Here is a 17,889-nt window from a genome sequence, read left to right as displayed (position 1 = left end):
CACATCCTGCTGTTTAACTAGCAGCACTTCCTGCACTCTGTCCTCCTTCTCAGATACTGGGACCCGGGTCCTCGTGCCGACCCGTTTGAGGACATGCGTTACATCTGGGGTGGGTTCTCGTACCTTCAGGACGTTATTGAGCAAGGCATCATCAGAGCGGTGACGGGCACCAAGGAGAAGACGGGAGTTTACATCCAGCAGATGCCGTACCCGTGTTACGTAGATGACATGTGAGATTATTCACATCATTTCCCAGGTTTGGTCCCCTCCTCGCCGCTCTCGGTCTGTAACCCCGTCCTTCCTGTCCTCTGTCTCAGTTTCCTGCGGGTGATGAGCCGCTCCATGCCTCTCTTCATGACTCTTGCCTGGATGTACTCAGTGGCCATCATCCTGAAGAGCGTGGTGTATGAGAAGGAGGCTCGACTGAAGGAGACTATGAGGATCATGGGTCTGGATAACGGCATCCTGTGGTTCAGCTGGTTCATCAGCAGCCTGATTCCTCTGCTCATCAGCGCCGGGCTGCTAGTGTTGCTGCTCAAGGTGACGACTAAAAACCAAAATACATAGAAAACAGTGTCATTAGAAAAACAGAGCATCCACACATACACATCTCCAAGAATGCAATATTAATAATGTCCCATCTCTTCTTCTCGTGGTTCCTGTGCAGATGGGGAACCTCCTGCCCTACAGCGACCCCGGCGTCATCTTCCTCTTCCTGGGGTCCTTCGGTGTGGTGACCATCATGCAGTGCTTCCTGCTCAGCACGGCATTTGCCCGTGCCAACCTCGCCGCCGCCTGTGGAGGAATCATCTACTTCACCCTCTACCTGCCATACGTGCTCTGCGTCGCCTGGGAAGAGTACATCGGCTTCGGGACGAAAGTCTTCGCTGTAAGGCTGCGCATCTTTTTCACAATTTTAATGTTGTGATGTGATGGGGCGAGTCACATGCCCACCTCTCGCTCTGCAGAGCCTTCTGTCCCCTGTGGCGTTCGGATTCGGCTGCGAGTACTTCGCCCTGTTTGAGGAGCAGGGAGTCGGTATCCAGTGGAAGAACCTGGTGTCCAGCCCACTGGAGGAGGATGACTTCAGCCTCCGCACCGCCATCATCATCATGTACTTTGACTCCTTCCTGTACGGAGTCCTGACATGGTACCTTGAAGCCGTGTTTCCAGGTGAGAGCTTTTCTTCTTCGTGTGTTTATTGAACTGCAGTCATCATTATTTAGCATGCTACAAGAAGTAATTGTTAGTTATACATTATTAACGGTTATAATCAACACATCCTTTGAATAGCTCATCCCCAGTTCTTCAAACTATCGATCAGTCCACAGGCTGTTTGTACACTGACCATGAAAAATCTCTGATACACAACAAAGACTCCATAAAGCACGTTCTGCTCCTCAGGTCAGTATGGGATCCCTCGGCCGTGGTACTTCCCCTTCACTAAATCCTATTGGGTTGGAGAAAAGGACGGAAAGTCCAACAAACTCCCACTGAATCGGAGAGGAAACCCCGGAGGTGAGATTACTGTGCTGCGAAGCTCCAGAACTTCCTCCTAAAAACCAACAACTGAGTTCTCTTTATTTTTAAACAGAGTTTTTAATGTGAAAGAGACTTCCTGAACATTGCAGTAAGATGTGTCTGCATGTCTGCAGCGGTGTGCATGGAGGAGGAGCCGGCTCATCTGGAGCCTGGAGTCTACATCGAGAACCTGGTGAAAGTTTACCGTCATGGTAAGAAGCTGGCGGTGGATGGACTGACGCTCGGCTTCTACGAGGGACAAATCACCTCCTTCCTGGGACACAACGGAGCCGGAAAAACCACCACCATGTGAGTCCGAGACACACCACACTGCTGATACAGATTCTGCCACAGGTCCTGGTGCAGGTAACATCCTCCTCTCTTTTCCCTGCAGGTCCATACTTACTGGCCTGTTCCCACCTACCTCTGGCACTGCCTACATCCTGGGCAGAGACATCCGGACAGAGCTGAGCGCCATTAGGCAGAGTCTGGGAGTCTGTCCACAGCACAACGTCCTCTTCAGCATGTGAGTGCTTTTCCTCAACATGCTTGTTATGCTGTCTTCGCTCCGTCTTTACCTCGATTGTTACGTGACCTTGCTCATGTTGTGGCACCTCTTGCAGGCTCACGGTGGAGGAACACATCTGGTTCTACGCACGGCTCAAAGGCTTGCCAGAGGAACGCGTGAAAGGTGAGATCGAGCAGATCCTGCAGGACACAGGGCTGCCGCACAAACGCAACTGCAGGACCAGCACTCTGTCTGGGGGCATGCAGAGGAAGCTGTCCGTGGCCCTGGCCTTCGTCGGGGGGTCAAAGGTTGTAATCCTGGACGAGCCCACAGCCGGCGTGGACCCTTACGCCCGCAGAGGAATCTGGGACTTGCTGCTGAAGTACCGTCAGGGTAAGGTTCTCCCAGATTGGTCAGATTTTAGCTACTCTCTTCGTTTTGACTGGATTTTTAACGTTGGGTCTCATTTCAGGCCGGACCATCATCCTGTCCACTCACCACATGGACGAGGCGGACATCCTCGGCGACCGCATCGCCATCATCAGCCACGGGAAGCTGTGTTGCGTGGGCTCATCTCTGTACCTGAAGAACCAGCTGGGGACCGGCTACTACCTGACGCTGGTGAAGAAGAACCCAGAGCCATCACTCAGCTCCTGCAGGAACTCGGCCAGCACCGTCTCCTTCACCAAGAAGGTCTCTGTAGAATTTATTTACTAGTAATGCTTAGCTCTGCAGTTTTCAGTAGTATATAGGTCTTTCTTTACACTGTATTCCAGTACGATTGATTAATTTTCAGCAGTTTGTCTGTTAGTGAAAAGTATTTTTGCAGTATTTTACCTTTACCATGTAGTTGTCTCCTTATAGTATTTTTCTTTAGCATTTGGAGTATTAATTAGCATTATTAATTCCTGTGCAGTAGCAATACCTTAAAGTAAAATCATTTGTGTTTTAGGAGGAGGAGTGCGGCTCAGTCAGCAGCAGCGACGCAGGACTCGGCAGCGAACATGAAAGTGAGGCCGCTACCATCGGTGAGCTCTCTGTTCCCACTGAGCGTTTGATTGGTTCGCTGTCCGGTGGATCTGATTTGTTTTGTGTCTCCGTCTTCAGAAAATGGCCCAGCAGCATCCACCTGCAATATCCTCTTTGTACCCCCGGACGTGTCGCTGGTTTCTGCCTTGATCCTGCGTCACGTCCCCGACGCCCGCCTGGTGGAGGACCTGGGACACGAGCTGACCTACGTCCTGCCGTACAGCGCTGCCAAAGACGGAGCCTTCGTGGAGCTCTTCAAAGACCTGGACACGAAGCTTTCCGACCTCGGCATTTCCAGCTACGGAGTGTCGGACACCACCCTGGAGGAGGTGGGACACATTTAAGTAAAACTGATTTGTGAAGCATTCTTCTCGGTGAATCACCGTGAAGCATGAAAACAAAAGTATGACATTAGTTTTAATGTTTTATGTCACTTTAGATTTTCCTGAAAGTGGCTGAAGACAACAGAGTCGACACCGAAGTGACCTCAGGTGAGGAAGGAGTGATGTCTGACTGTGACATATCAAAATAAGAGCCTGAAATCACATTTCCAAGTTTTTTTGTTTAGACGGGACACTTCCTGTTCAGAGGCGGAGGAGGACTCATGCTTTCGGTGGAGGAGACCCTCAGAGCTGCTTGAGACCGTTAACAGATGATGACAACGATGACTGCAATGATTCTGAAGACCAAGGTACAAAAAAAACACAGCAAAGCAAAATGTATTCACAGAGAGTTACAATGGGATAAAATACCAGGGGCGCAAAATTCAAGGGAAGAAATCAAAAGACTGGAATTTCAAAATAAAGCGCCAACTGTACAGAGTAACGAGTGCAAATATGAGAAGTTTCTCACTTTTGTTGTCTTGTAACATCCTGTCTGCGCACTCTCAACGTTTTCTTATTTGATCATGTGACCTCGTTTCCTCTCAGAGTGCAAAGAAACCGACTGGCTGAACTGTACTGACGGTAAAGGCTCATATCAGGTGACAGGCTGGACTCTGAGGAGGCAGCAGTTTGTTGCTCTGATGTGGAAGCGGTTTCTGTATGCCCGGCGCTCCAGGAAGGGCTTCTTCGCTCAGGTATGCCGTCGCCAGCGATAAAAACCCGCTGCTGCTTTCTGATCAAACCGGCCTGCTGCGGCTCATCGGGGAAAAAAATCTGTGTTTCAGATCGTCCTTCCGGCCGTGTTTGTCTGCATCGCTCTGGTCTTCAGTCTCATCGTGCCGCCGTTTGGAGTTTATCCCAGTTTGGAGCTGCAGCCGTGGATGTACCAGGAACAAGCGACCTTCATCAGGTACACGACTGCCCTGAACTCTCACTGAGTTATCCAGAGGTATTTCCTGCGATCTGACTGTGGTTGTGTTTTTCGTCCTCTCAGTGATGATGCTCCTGGAAATGCCAACATGCAGAAGCTTTTAGATGCGCTGCTGAACGCTCCGGGATTTGGGACTCGCTGCATGGACGGATACACGAACCCGTAAGAAACTTCGACACCCTGAGCATTACATTCACTTTAAACTAGTCTTCATCAACGTGTGAGCGAATCAGCTTTTACTCACCTGAAACCTCACTACATTTTTTTTTCTACCCTCTGTCTCTTCCTCTCCTCCTCCCTGTAGAGAGGCACCCTGTACGATGGGCGATGAGGACTGGTACACTCCTGAAGTTCCTGAAAGCGTCCTGGAACTCTTTAGCTCCAGAAACTGGACCATGGACGATCCCTCTCCAGCCTGCATGTGCAGCTGCGATGGCAAGAAGAAGATGCTGCCAGACTGCCCGGCTGGAGCCGGAGGTCTGCCCCCACCTGAGGTCAGAGCACGGGGAGTGGTGGGCAGATACGAAAGGAGGACACACATATTCAACCTCTATGGGATGCTCGTTTTACACCCAGTCAACTTGCTAATTAACCTCATTAGCTGGCAGATGTTCCAACAATAGGTTTTTAGTGTAATCGTTTTTTTAGCTGTAATAACTTTATCAAAGCCACTTTGAGCTCTCTGAAGGGGAATTTCTGTAAGCTTAGAAAAACTTTGAAAAGAATCACCTGAACACACTTAATATTAAATTAGTTTTAACATAGTTTTTAAAAAAAAAAACGCTATTTTGTACATTTGGCCCAACTTTAGTCTTAGATTTACCTGACCTAAGCCTGACCCACCTGTGTGCAGCACCCTGTGAAATTGTGGTTAAATAAAAAGGGACTCTTCCTGTCGTTCAGATGAAGCTGAGTGAAACGGACATCCTACAGAACCTCACTGGGAGAAACATCTCCGACTACCTGGTGAAGACTTACGCTCAGATCATTGGCAAGAGGTAAGACACACTCAGAGGACTCACCTGCTCTCACACACACACACACACACACACACACACACACACTCAGAGGACTCACCTGCTCACACACACACACTCAGAGGACTCACCTGCTCACACACACACACTCAGAGGACTCACCTGCTCACACACACACACACGCTCAGAGGACTCACCTGCTCACACACACACACGCTCAGATCATTGGCAAGAGGTAAGACACACTCAGAGGACTCACCTGCTCTCTCTCACACACACACACACACACACACACACACACACACACACACACACACACACACGCACGCTCAGAGGACTCACCTGCTCTCACACACACACACACACACACACACACACACACACACACACACACACGCACGCTCAGAGGACTCACCTGCTCTCACACACACACACACACACACACACACACCTACACACACACCTACACACACACGCTCAGAGGACTCACCTGCTCACACACACCTGAACACAAGCCAGACTGAAAGTTTTTTTCTGTTTTCACAGCTTGAAGAACAAAGTCTGGGTGAATGAATTCAGGTCAGTGTCTGGTTTTATTTTGAAATCATAAACACCATCTGTTGGTCATTTGTAGGTGCTCAGCTGTTTTCTTTTGGTATTTTTACAGGTACGGAGGCTTCTCATTGGGTGCCAGGAGCACTCAAGTCCTCCCTCCGGCTAACGAGATCGACGACGCCATAGAGAGAGTCCGAAAGATCTTTGAGTTAGAGAAGGTCAGTCAGAGAGAAACATGTTTGACTCATTGCAGCTTTTATTGCCCAGACATTCCTCCAAGCTGTCGGGTTTATTACAAAGCAGACGTTTTACTAAAAACACACCGGCTTCAGGCTCGACTCACAGGCTGATGAACTCAAAAGACAATTACACCATCAGAATCTAAGTTGAGATGGTGGATATATTTTAGGTCAGAAATAATTTATCTTTAGTCTAATGAAGTTCATCAGAGGAAAGCCAGTCCACCTGTGTGATCCAGAACCAGCCCTTGGTTCTTTAAAGGGAAAGTAAGACTTTGAAATGTGACTGCTGTTTCCTGCAGGGAGCCGCTGCAGATCGATTCCTGGACACTCTGTCTGGCTTCATCAACGGTCTCGACACAAAGAACAACGTCAAGGTGAGAACACATGGTGGCGCCGGCCTCAGGAGTATGACTGCAATAATAACTGTAGTATTTTCAATGAAGGTCTGTTTGGTCTTTATACTATGAATTAGCGTTCCAGCATTTCGTGCTTTATATCAACAGGAGATATTAAGACAGTTTTTTCAGGGTTGGGAAACACTTAAGTTAAAATCGTTTTATAGTTACATTTTTTCCAATTATTGAAATCTAATAATACGAGTGGACTTTTGTGGACTCAACATGAACGTGCGGCAGGTAAATTGTGTGGTTTACAGACAACTTGATGTCATTTTTCTTTGTTGTTTTGTTTGTAATGTAATATGTTTTGATTTTATTACTAATTACATGTTAGAAACAAAACCATCAGTCCTTCAATCAAATATTTGACTCACTTCACCCACTGACAGCTGAAAGAGTCAGTTTAGTCAAACCTGCGGATTAAAACTGGTCATTCACGGCTCTGTTGGGAGGAGGGGACGCCAGCTAACATGAAGAGGCTGTTCACTGGTTTGTCCTTGAATCCTCTCTCCTCAGATCTGGTTTAACAACAAAGGCTGGCACAGCATCGGTGCCTTCATCAACGTGATGAACAACGCCATCCTCAGGGCAAACCTCCCTCAGGGGAGAGACGCCAGCAAGTACGGCATCAGCGCCGTCAACCACCCGCTGAACTTGACCAAGGAGCAGCTGTCCCAGGTCGCTCTGTGAGTGCACACCTGAACGACACACCTGTCGGCAGTCTTTGTTTGCACCTCAGTCCTCTTAACCCCCCCTCTTTGTCTCTCCCCACCACCTCCTTCTGCTCTTCATCTCCAGGGTGACGACCTCCGTGGACGTCCTTGTGTCCATCTGCGTCATCTTCGCCATGTCCTTCGTGCCTGCGAGCTTCGTGGTCTTCCTCATCCAGGAGCGGGTCAGCAAAGCCAAACACATGCATTTCATCAGTGGCGTCCATCCGCTGCTCTACTGGACCGCCAACTTCATATGGGACATGGTGAGACCCGAAACAAGTGCCCCTGTGTCCTGTGTGTTTGTGCGCTTGGGTGTTTGCTGATGCCTGCTTGTCTCTGCAGTGCAACTACATCGTCCCGGCAACGCTCGTCATCCTCATCTTCATCTGCTTCCAACAAAAAGCCTACGTATCATCCACAAATCTGCCGACCCTCGCCCTGCTGCTGCTGCTCTACGGGTCAGATACTGCAAAATACTGCAAAGTACTGCAGTGTACTGCATGCTGCCACTGTATCATACTACATCAGAGAGTGACACCGAGCCAGTTTGTGCTCTAACAGAAACCTTTGTTTTCCTTTTTCTCCCAGCTGGTCAATCACGCCGCTCATGTACCCGGCTTCCTTCTTCTTCAAGATCCCCAGCACGGCGTACGTCGTCCTCACCAGCGTCAACATCCTCATCGGCATCAACGGCAGCATCTCCACCTTCGTCATGGAGCTGTTCGGAAACAACGTGAGTCCTCACGGACGCCGACGCTAGATTTTAAAACGATTCACAGATCGAATGAAAATAAACCCGAGAGCAGCGGTTTGACTTTCCATTCTTTTCAGGAAATCGGAGGAATCAACGACATCCTGAAGAACGTCCTCCTCATCTTCCCTCATTTCTGTCTCGGTCGAGGTCTCATCGACATGGTGAAGAACCAGGCGATGGCCGACGCCCTCGAGAGATTCGGTAGCTTTCCAGTTTCTGATCGCAGCATTTATTTATTTGTTGTCTGTAGTCAGTCAGCGTGATGTGAGGCTGTTGAATGGCTCTGTGAACGCTGTGGTCGTGTTCCAGGTGAGAACAGGTTCCGCTCTCCTCTGGAGTGGGACATGGTGGGAAAGAACCTGCTCGCCATGGCTGTGGAGGGAGTTGTCTTCTTTTTCATCACCGTCCTCATTCAGTACAGGTTTTGCATCAAACCCAAGTGAGTCAGCACACCTGGATCGCTTCATTTCGTCTTATGTAGACCAGTTTGCAGGAAAGCCGGTATGAGCACCGTGTTTGTGCGTCTATGTGTGTGCAGGCCGGTCAGTAAGCTCACCAAACTGGCACCTCTGGGTGAGGAGGATGAGGACGTGGCCCGAGAGAGACAGAGGATCGTCCACGGCCTCGGACAAGGAGACATCGTGGAACTTCGGCAGCTGACGAAGGTGCAGATTTTTATCCAACTTGTTTTTTCCACCTGAACCAAACACACAGTCAGAGGCTGAATGACGCTGATAAACTATATTAATGAAACAAAGCAAGTACTTCTTAAGAGCTGTTACCCAACGCAAGGAAATTTTAACACAGCTTTTCCAAACATCTGGTTTTATTTCAGATGCTTACGTTATTTTACTTTCCACACAGAAACAGAATTTTTTCACCAAAACCAGAAACTACCAGGGTCAAGATGATTAGCCCCCATCCTAACAGTCAGTTTTGTTTAATTTTTGCAGTCGTTTCTTGTAGTTTTTAACAAGTCTCGTGTACGTCTCCTGAGCAATCCCAGCCCATTCTTCTTTTGGGAACTTCTCAGGCTCCTCCTCAAATCTGGAGGAGCCTGAGAAAGAAAACCTAATGAGTCACTCTCTCTTTCTCCCAGATTATAACAAATCTGTTGTTGTGTATGTGTATTTTTATGATGCTTGTTAATCTTTATTGGAGATTGGAAGTAGTTTAATCCAAAGTAAATGATTCGTGACCGAGTGAACTGTGTCCTGCAGGTGTTTAAGAGGAAGGAGAAGCCGGCGGTGGATCGACTGTGTGTCGGGATTCCTCCCGGAGAGGTGAGCTCGATCTGCAGTCTCATGTTTCAGTTCAGCCTCTAAAACCAAACCATCACCTTCATAAAAATTAACCTGTGAATGGTGATTTTAAAATGTGCGTCCTCAGTGTTTCGGCCTCCTCGGTGTGAACGGAGCCGGAAAGACGACCACCTTCAAGATGCTGACGGGAGACACCATAGTGACCAGAGGAGAGGCTTTCCTGGCTGGGAAGAGGTGAGGTCAAAGGTCTAAGCAGCTCAGAGCTTATTGGAGCTGAAACTTTCTGGGTTGTTGTTGTTGTGTGTTGGAGTCGGGGATTGACCTGGTTTCCTGCAGATTTATTCTGAGGATTTAGTTCACTGAGAACTCATTTCACTTCACGTGGTTGGGCCTTAAAATTGGAGGCCATAAGTCGTAATTAAATAATTTAACCTCATTTTAAAAGAGAAGGTAGGACGATGTGTGACACGTAAAAAAGTTTCAAAAAAAGTTTCAAACAAGTGAAAGATCTCTGGATCGATCCTGAAATCTCTTTGGGGTTGTATCAGGAAGAACATCTAAGGTAAAAATCATGGATTTAAAATCTGTGGAGCCAGCCGCCATGTTATTCCAAATCATGAACACTGATTAATTAACTAAAGACATGAGCGTCTTCATCTCTGAGGGCTTTGTCTTCTCGTGATTTCTTCTGACTGTGCAAACAGAACCTGAGCTGAAGCTTTAACAGCCGAGCAGCTCATTACTCGCTGCTCGGATCCTCGTTCAGCAGCTCAAACAAAGTTGCTAAAACAAAGCCAGGAAGTTGCTCCATTATTTTATAATTGTCAGCAATTCACGTGCAGAGCTGCGCAATGTTCCCTGCAGGGCCTTCGCCCTCACACACCGTCCTCCATCCACCAAAAAGTCACACTAGGCACAGGTGCAGTGGTGGGACAGCAAGAGGATTAATCTAAATTTAAATTAAAGTATTTTTCTGCTCTTCATGCTAATATCTGTGTGTTTGCAGCATCCTGCGGGAGATTGACGAGGTGCATCAAAACATGGGTTACTGCCCTCAGTTTGACGCCATCAATGAGCTGCTGACAGGAAGAGAGCACCTGGAGCTGTACGCCATCCTAAGAGGGGTGCCTGAGAAGGAAGTGTGTGACGTGAGTGTAAACACACTGCCAACAGACTGCAAACACTCAAAAGCACAAAGCAAACATGCACTGCCAACACACATTGTAAATATGCAGTTTTAAATAATAAGACACCCTGAGCAACACACTGCTGTGCATCTGCTACCCATGATAATGCTCATCGTGATGATTCTGCTGCTGTTTGATTGACAGGTAGCAGAGTGGGGTATCAGGAAGCTGAGTCTGGTCAAGTATGCAGATAAAGCAGCTGGAAGCTACAGCGGAGGAAACATGAGGAAGCTGTCCACATCCATGGCTCTGATCGGAGCGCCCCCTGTAGTGTTTCTGGTAAGATGCACCTCACTGCCTAACTTTAGTTAAAGGTAAAACTAGATTGAAGTAAGATTCAGTAAGATCACCACGAGGGGCATCGAAGCAGAGCCACAGATTCACCGCAGGGGTCAAGACTGCAGGTTTTTCCTTTAATTTGTCACTCGTCTTGTAACTGAAGAAACACGCTGTTGCACAACAGCAGCAGAACCAAGGCAGCCAATCACAGTGCAGATGCTTAACAGTAGGATTTGTGTGTGGGGGGGTGAGGTGGAGTTGGAAGGGTGGAGGTTGTGTAATGGGAAAAGGATTTAAAGGAGCTGCTGAGGAAAACAGGAGTAGGAGACGGGAAGGTCTGAAGCACAGAACAACGAGAGCCGGTGCTTTGTCAGGTGCAGGTAGAGGAGGTGTGGCTACAATGACACTCCTCCCCCTCCTCCTCACCTTTACCTTCTGCTTCCTGCTGCATCTGTGGGCCAACCTCAACCTGGCTATCCTACTCGTTACAGGACGAGCCGACCACGGGTATGGACCCCAAGGCCCGCCGAGCCCTCTGGAACTGCATCCACAGCGTCATCAAGGAGGGCCGCTCCGTCGTCCTCACCTCGCACAGGTAAACACGAGGACAGGCGGATGGTTTCATGGTTAATGCGTCCTCATAGTGGGTCTGCCAGTCGCTCAGTTTAGTTGGTAGAGATTTTGAAAGGTTGAGACATGTTTTTACCATATCTATAGAACATTTTTGGCACTTTTATATTTCCAGTTCAGATTTATCTTTATTGATTCCAAAATTGCTCACTGTCATCAGTGACTAACCCTTTGGCTGGTGATAAAAACAGTAATAGATATCTACAAGCACAGCCAAACATTTAAATGTTAAACAGTCATCGTGACACCAGCTGGCGTCCCCTCTGCGTGTGCTTACTAAAGCGGCTGTGTGTGTTTCAGCATGGAGGAATGTGAGGCTCTGTGCACGAGGATGGCGATCATGGTGAACGGCCGGTTCAGATGTCTCGGCAGCGTCCAGCACCTGAAGAACAGGTAGCGCTCACTGACACACGACAGCAGCTACATTTAAACACATTCATCCTCCAAATCCAGCTTTTTAAATTGATCGGTCAGAGAAGTTTGTGCTCAGAGAGCCTCTAATGTGAGTTTATTTTAAATGAGTATCTTCAGTGTTGAACTCCCGGTTTTGTGCCTCAGGTTTGGCGATGGGTACACCATCATCCTGCGGGTGGCGGGGCCGAACCCCGACCTGCTGCCCGTCATGAAGTTCATTGAAAGCGAGCTGAGCGGCAGCACGCTGAAGGAAAAGCACCGGAACATGCTGCAGTACCAGCTGCCGTCCTCGCTCACCTCGCTCGCTCACATCTTCTCCATCCTGGCCAAAAATAAAGAGACGCTGAGGATCGAGGACTACTCCGTCACTCAGACCACGCTGGACCAGGTAGAGACTCGCACGCACCTAAGAAGGTACTAAGGGGGTGTGGCCTGCAGAGGCTCTGACTGATGTTTGTACTTTCAGGTGTTTGTAAACTTCGCGAAGGATCAGAGCGACGACTATCACTCCAAAGACAACTCTGTGAGGCGGAAGGACGTCGTCGTCATCGACCTCCCGGTACTGAGCTCGACCAGCGGAGCCTCGCATGATGGTGGCAGGCTGTCGGAGAGCGTCATGTGACCGCACTGTGAGGCTGAAGCTTCAGCCTGGACTTGACCCGCAGCAGAGAAGACACCTACCTCTTCTCTGATGTCACACTGATTTTTAAAAAAAATGGCGGTGGGCGGAGTCACCTGCTGCCTTATGCCAGTCAATGCAAATGATTTCCTCTGGAGGCGGGGAGCGCTTTGCCGACAACGCCGACTTAAACACTTGAACGAGTGCCTTCAGACCTCCCGCGGCTCCGAGACTCTTCTTCTCTTCCTGATTGAATGCGAAGAACGCGAGCGACTGTTTTTGGTGACAAACGATGAAGAATCCGAGGGCTGTTTGAAAAAATAAAATCACACGTTTAAAAAAACAAACAAAACAAAACAAAAAAAATTTGATTCCGTTTCTACTGTCAGACTTTATTTATATGTGTAGTGAAAAGAGACATGTGTAATTTGTTGTTTTATTTTGACAGTCATTAACTGTTTCCTGTAGTGTTTAACTGCCAATCAAAGCACCTGATACAGAGGAGACATGTACTGATTTTTATAGTTTTGTTTTTTAAAGAAAGGATACTAAGAAAAGCCGATTTGTGAGTTTGGGTGTGAAACAGTGAAATACCTCATCAGCTTCTGAAGCACACTACAGTATTGATGAGCGGCCTTGCTGATCGATCGGCGCTCTGATTGGTCGGCGAGCTGCTAAAGGTGACTCTCTGTGACTGCAGCACTTGAAGTGTTCAAACACCATCAGTTTGTCTTTGCACTGAAATCAAACTTGATCACGTTTATTGACCGTGCGGCTGATGGATGAAGAGCTGTTACGACCCGAACAACCAGGATTAAACTGAAACAAATCTCCTGCCTCCACCCGGCTCTTTACTTCGCTCTGACACACACACACACCCACACACACACACTCCTCTCTTAGGTTTTTTAAATCACTAACAGTAAAGAATGAATTCAGGTTTGGAAAAGTTCAGTTTAAAAAGCAGAATCAGTTTTTCTGCCACTGAATCTCACCCAGCAATCCTGAACACCACCTCTGTGAGGTATTTTGACCATATCCCTACAGGTAGGAGGCTTCTGAACACCTCCCTATCCCCACAGATGACTGGGAGGTGGTGTGTGGGGAGAGGGCAGTAAGGACGTCTCTGCTTAGACTGCTGGCCCCACTGATCTGAACCCGGATAACTGGCAGGAAGATGGATGGATGGATCCTGATGAATCTCCTCAGACCTCTCATATACACTCATGACTAAAAAAATGTTTGTGGAAACAAAATTTGTGCCACTATGTTCTTTATTATTATTATTTTTTACATGTTTCTATGATGTAGTGAAGAACAATCGTGAGCATTTCATGTTTCAAAGGCTTTTATTAGCAAATAAATCAAATTTCAAGCAAAGACTTCTTCTGCTGCAGTTCTCTGTGACGTGCTGGCTATCCGTGCTGATCAGTTTGCGGGTTTCTGCTTGTCCACCCACTTTTTAAGGAAGAACCAAGTAATGTTACTGTTCATAATCCATGTGGCCAAAGGTTAAAGGCCCTGAGGTGGACATGCATAAAAATAAAGTCTAAACTGTAAAGACAGAATTCAGATTTACACACAGTTTGACGTTTTTGTGTGAAAGAAAAGAAAACATGTTAAAACCAAGAAATCTTCAAATTCTAGAAATCTTAAGTTTTCTTCTTTATTTTGAATGAGATGCTTTCCCACAGGGTTAAATAAGCTTTTAGGGTCATTTCATCAGAATCAGCTGATTTTACCTGAATACTAGTAAAACTGCTATTACAGGAGAGCATCCATAGCTCACATCGCACCCCGAAGGCTAAAGGCTGCATTAAAACTTTGATGTTTGTATTACCACACGATGCCACCAACCTGTTATGGCGTCTCTGTGTCTTTTCATATAATATATTACTCCATGTTTTGTTTTTTTCAAGGTCAGCTTTGACCTGGGATCCCAACAATGAAGATCAAATGCTTAGTCAACCCAATGGCCTTTGTGGGAAGTAGAAAGTTTCTACTGATTTTCACAGTTGCTGTGACCTTGACCTACGACCATCACACAAAATTTGAAAATGAAACCTTAAAACTGTGGACGCCTGACTGCTAACAAACAAACAAACAGACCGATTACATGCTCTCTCCCTTTGGTGGAAGAACAGGGACTGGATGTTGATCCTGGTGTTAAAAATAGGTGAAAATGGGAATTTTCACATGTTCCAACTTGTTTTGAGCAGCCACCCATCACACGTGGAGACACAATGCCTTAAAAAGTGCATTTTGGATAAAATTTAAGTTTTCTCAGAAAACAACACGATCAAAATTACATTAAAAAGCTCCAGATTTTAACCCAGCTCTACTTGCTTCTCAGTTTTCAGCCTTTTTATATGTTGTCTTTGTACCAGATATTATCATATATAAAGCTACTTTGGGCTGCTCCTTTATTCACAGCAGGTAGCTCCACACATGCCTGATGCAACCACTCTCTGAGCCAAATGAGGGACCTTTCACCTGTTAGGTGAATGTGTAAACTGCTCCAGATGTTATCGGATAACAGGCGTGAAATGACGTGTAAATCATCTCCTTTATTTAAATATTTTTTAGTCCCAGCTTTGTGGAAAATAATTCCATCCATGAGCGGAAAAACAGTCCACAGAGTCTGAGAGGCACGTGACAGTTTATTTTCACACTTTGAAACTTTAAAGCAGCCAGTCAGTTAACCTAAAGCAAAGATAAGCCCCGCCCACCTTTTAGCTGTCGCCAACACTTGCTGCTGAGCACGTCTGCGTCTACAGAGGCCCAAGTAGGTCAAACTAAAGATCAGGTTTGCATGCTAAACTTTGTTCTGGGTGAGAGGCGGGCATCAGGACAGGAAGTTACTTCAGAGGCGAGAAAGGACACGGCAACATGAGCTGGTTCCTCTGAGAGTCCAGATTGACGATGTTGTTTCTCACTGAAAGACACAGATTATCGATTATTGATTAATGTATGAGGGATTTTTGTCAGTGTGCGATGTCATGATGGGCGGAGTCTCACCTGCAGCCACCACTCTGGCATCATGGTGAGCTGTGTGTCGGATTTCAGCTCTATGGTCGGGGCTCTCGAACCACCAGAGGGCGTGAACTGACGAGATGCACACAGTGACATTGTCAACCACTCACAGTCCCATGATCACTCACAGTGACATCGTCACCTCAATACCTCTATTTTGCAGTCCAAACTCGCAGTGGAAAGCTCCTATCAGCTTGCCGTACCCAGGTGCATCATGGGCATTGATAGCGGCCTGGAAGGCCTTTCCCCAAACTGCTGGTCCACCAGGACGCATCTGGAAAGAAACCAGCTCGTACACACCTGAAACAAACAAACAAAACAGGTGAGTGTTGACCAGCTGGGGATGATGTCACTGACACGTGAAACACAGAGGGCGGGGCTTACCACCCTCTTGCAGCGGACTTTGCAGGCGGCTCCAAGGAACCATATAGGTGACTTCGTTGTCCTGTGACGTCAGCATTGGTAAGGCCTTGGAGAGGTACTCTGACACCCAGGCGGGATCCTGAGCGAGCGTCGCCCGGACCTCTGCCCGCTGGGCGTAACTGTCTGAGGAGTGGGTAGGGACCCGTTACCTTTTAAAAGCCCCATGAAGAAGAAACACCTTTATATTGTGTGAGAGAAGAAGAAACAGGTCCTCACCATACTTCCATATGTGGAAGGCCTTGTTCAGGCCACCGTACTCAACGCTCCAGTAGCCGACCAGCTCGGAGTGGGCAGTGCGCAGGTGGATCTTCTCATTGGTCAGCTTGAGGAAGGCGGCATTCTGATCCGGGAGGATGCAGTAGGTGCGGAACTCATAGAAGGTTCTGTGTTTCTGCTGGGGACCGGTGCCGAAGTGCGCACGTGGCTGCAGAGAGGAGGGAGGAGTGCAGAGGTCTCACTCTGACAGAAAAGAAGGAGCATGGAGTTCATCGATACTCAAAACACATTCTGGTTTCTGTTGTCCTAAAATCAGCGTTTGTATGATACAGCAACAAGAACACGCAAGCCAATCAGCAAACAAAGAAACACATTTGGATCAAAAGGTCTGAATCATGGGCCAATGCTGCTGGGGCACAAGTCAGGGACCGATCGCCATTGGCTGGGTCACCTGAACGAGGACATCTGATGTCACAGGACTGAAACACCGGATGACTTCAGGAAACATCACTGATGATGTGACTGCTGAAAGAAGTGTACAGAAGTGTGTACAGGGCTATACTCCCTCATAAACTGACAGGATGAAGATGAACAGTGTGAATGGGTAATTTTATAATAAATAAGCAAATGAGTGTGTACCATCAGACTGTCCTTTATCTAAATAAAATTGGGGTTGAGTGTCATGAAATTATTTCTGTTTACCTAATATCACTAACTCCTCTGTGAGATGCAGTTTTTCAGCATAACGAACCATCTAAGGCTGGAACCAGAACCACAACCAGAACTGCTAAAGCATGTTTAAGGTAGCAGGAAGTCATTTGTTTGTTTGTTTTTTTTTTGTTTTTAATTTGTCAGAGATGTTTCTTATTTAACCACTCCCCTTCTCCCATGCCTTTTTGGGTCCCACATTAAAAAACTCAAAACAATCTGTTTATAAGTCTGTATTGGGGGCATGTGAGCCCTTTAATCTGTGTTAGAGATATGACCAGTGTTAGAGGAACATCCAGAACCCAGCATGGGAGGACAGACCCTGATAAAAATCAACACAAAACTGTCGTCATGGAAACGGTTTTAGTTGTATCCTGCTGCCACCTGCTGGGCTCCTTAAAACACTGCAGCTGAGGGATACGTGACCGTGGACCACAGAGCAGGCTCTGTTTGTGTCTCCGTGTGTACTCGTGTGCGTATTCACGTGAACCCACTGCTTTTCTGCTGCTGGTTAATTTTAAACTTGTGATCTTTGACCCAGATCAAAGCTCAGCAGGTCACACACGGAGCTCACAAACATGAAGTCTAGAGCAGGAATGTGCGTGTGCACAGGTTAAAGTTTACATGTTCCAGCTCGGACGTGCGTGCACTGTCAGGGTCAAGGTGCAGATTCGGTGCACTGACCTGCTGGGCTGGTTCTGGGCTGCAGCTGGACTCACCTGAGCAGCAGCAGCGGGTCTGAGGAGTAGCGCGGCGGACCTCAGAGAGCAGCTCAGCTTCAACATGTTGAGAAAGTGTCCGAAACGAGTGGAACTGCAGAAAGAAAGTCAGGCAGGACGTGTGCAGATCCTCTATGAGCGTGAGGTCTCACTCCTTAGTACTTCCTTCCGCTCCCTCTCAATGAGATGATTCCTATCAGGGTTTTTTTTTTTTTTTTTTAATTCTACTGGTCAGTCCCTTGACACTGGCACTGACTCTGCCTGATGTCTCTTCTTTCTTACCTGCCCCCTTACTATCCCTGTGTCTGATTGGACTGATGCACCCAGTCCCTGCTCCAATCCAGCTGCACCACCACCTACTTTACCACCAGCTGGGGTCATTGAATGA

General features: G+C 47.5%; 2 protein-coding genes across 2 annotated transcripts in view; one reads left to right on the top strand and one right to left on the bottom strand.

Moving 5' to 3' along the window:
• The window catches only part of abca1b (ATP-binding cassette, sub-family A (ABC1), member 1B), a 40,212-nt gene extending 26,430 nt beyond the window's left edge, over positions 1–13,782 (top strand). The window contains exons 14-49 of the mRNA XM_085470169.1: positions 54–230; positions 318–540; positions 668–889; positions 969–1,173; positions 1,405–1,518; positions 1,656–1,830; positions 1,916–2,047; positions 2,145–2,422; positions 2,502–2,722; positions 2,982–3,057; positions 3,137–3,387; positions 3,498–3,549; positions 3,627–3,749; positions 3,988–4,136; positions 4,227–4,351; positions 4,436–4,534; positions 4,677–4,866; positions 5,276–5,370; positions 5,896–5,928; positions 6,017–6,122; positions 6,446–6,520; positions 7,061–7,230; positions 7,343–7,520; positions 7,600–7,715; positions 7,846–7,990; positions 8,089–8,212; positions 8,321–8,450; positions 8,550–8,676; positions 9,232–9,294; positions 9,401–9,507; positions 10,280–10,421; positions 10,605–10,739; positions 11,231–11,334; positions 11,670–11,762; positions 11,928–12,171; positions 12,250–13,782. Coding sequence (XP_085326295.1) covers positions 54–230; positions 318–540; positions 668–889; positions 969–1,173; positions 1,405–1,518; positions 1,656–1,830; positions 1,916–2,047; positions 2,145–2,422; positions 2,502–2,722; positions 2,982–3,057; positions 3,137–3,387; positions 3,498–3,549; positions 3,627–3,749; positions 3,988–4,136; positions 4,227–4,351; positions 4,436–4,534; positions 4,677–4,866; positions 5,276–5,370; positions 5,896–5,928; positions 6,017–6,122; positions 6,446–6,520; positions 7,061–7,230; positions 7,343–7,520; positions 7,600–7,715; positions 7,846–7,990; positions 8,089–8,212; positions 8,321–8,450; positions 8,550–8,676; positions 9,232–9,294; positions 9,401–9,507; positions 10,280–10,421; positions 10,605–10,739; positions 11,231–11,334; positions 11,670–11,762; positions 11,928–12,171; positions 12,250–12,405 — 5,155 coding nt within the window. The 3' untranslated portion in view covers positions 12,406–13,782. The remainder of the gene's footprint in view (positions 1–53; positions 231–317; positions 541–667; positions 890–968; positions 1,174–1,404; positions 1,519–1,655; positions 1,831–1,915; positions 2,048–2,144; positions 2,423–2,501; positions 2,723–2,981; positions 3,058–3,136; positions 3,388–3,497; positions 3,550–3,626; positions 3,750–3,987; positions 4,137–4,226; positions 4,352–4,435; positions 4,535–4,676; positions 4,867–5,275; positions 5,371–5,895; positions 5,929–6,016; positions 6,123–6,445; positions 6,521–7,060; positions 7,231–7,342; positions 7,521–7,599; positions 7,716–7,845; positions 7,991–8,088; positions 8,213–8,320; positions 8,451–8,549; positions 8,677–9,231; positions 9,295–9,400; positions 9,508–10,279; positions 10,422–10,604; positions 10,740–11,230; positions 11,335–11,669; positions 11,763–11,927; positions 12,172–12,249) is intronic.
• Positions 13,783–15,044: 1,262 nt separating this feature from the next.
• Positions 15,045–17,801, bottom strand: nipsnap3a (nipsnap homolog 3A (C. elegans)). Its single transcript, XM_085470206.1, has 6 exons — positions 17,502–17,801; positions 16,075–16,282; positions 15,820–15,981; positions 15,586–15,735; positions 15,421–15,507; positions 15,045–15,337 (listed from the first exon to the last, which is right to left on the bottom strand). The coding sequence occupies exons 1-6, from the start codon at positions 17,565–17,567 to the stop codon at positions 15,261–15,263; spliced, it is 750 nt and encodes a 249-aa protein (XP_085326332.1). The 5' UTR covers positions 17,568–17,801; the 3' UTR covers positions 15,045–15,260.
• Between the last annotated feature and the right edge of the window lie 88 nt (positions 17,802–17,889).

This window comes from Copadichromis virginalis, linkage group LG2 (genome assembly GCF_057382275.1).
Source record: "Copadichromis virginalis isolate Kocher_CV1m ecotype Utaka linkage group LG2, C_Virginalis_male_GT1.1, whole genome shotgun sequence".
NCBI lineage: Eukaryota > Metazoa > Chordata > Actinopteri > Cichliformes > Cichlidae > Copadichromis > Copadichromis virginalis.
This window is presented reverse-complemented; position numbering and strand designations above follow the sequence as displayed.

Bases quoted from the DNA above. Each gene is read 5' to 3' on its own strand.
- nipsnap3a (XM_085470206.1), bottom strand. From the start codon at position 17,567: ATGTTGAAGCTGAGCTGCTCTCTGAGGTCCGCCGCGCTACTCCTCAGA. The intron at 15,508-15,585 runs GTATTGAGGTGA...GCATCTCGTCAG, and splicing joins GTTTGGACTGCAAAATAGAG to TTCACGCCCTCTGGTGGTTC. The intron at 15,338-15,420 runs GTGAGACTCCGC...TGTGTCTTTCAG, and splicing joins TGCCAGAGTGGTGGCTGCAG to TGAGAAACAACATCGTCAAT.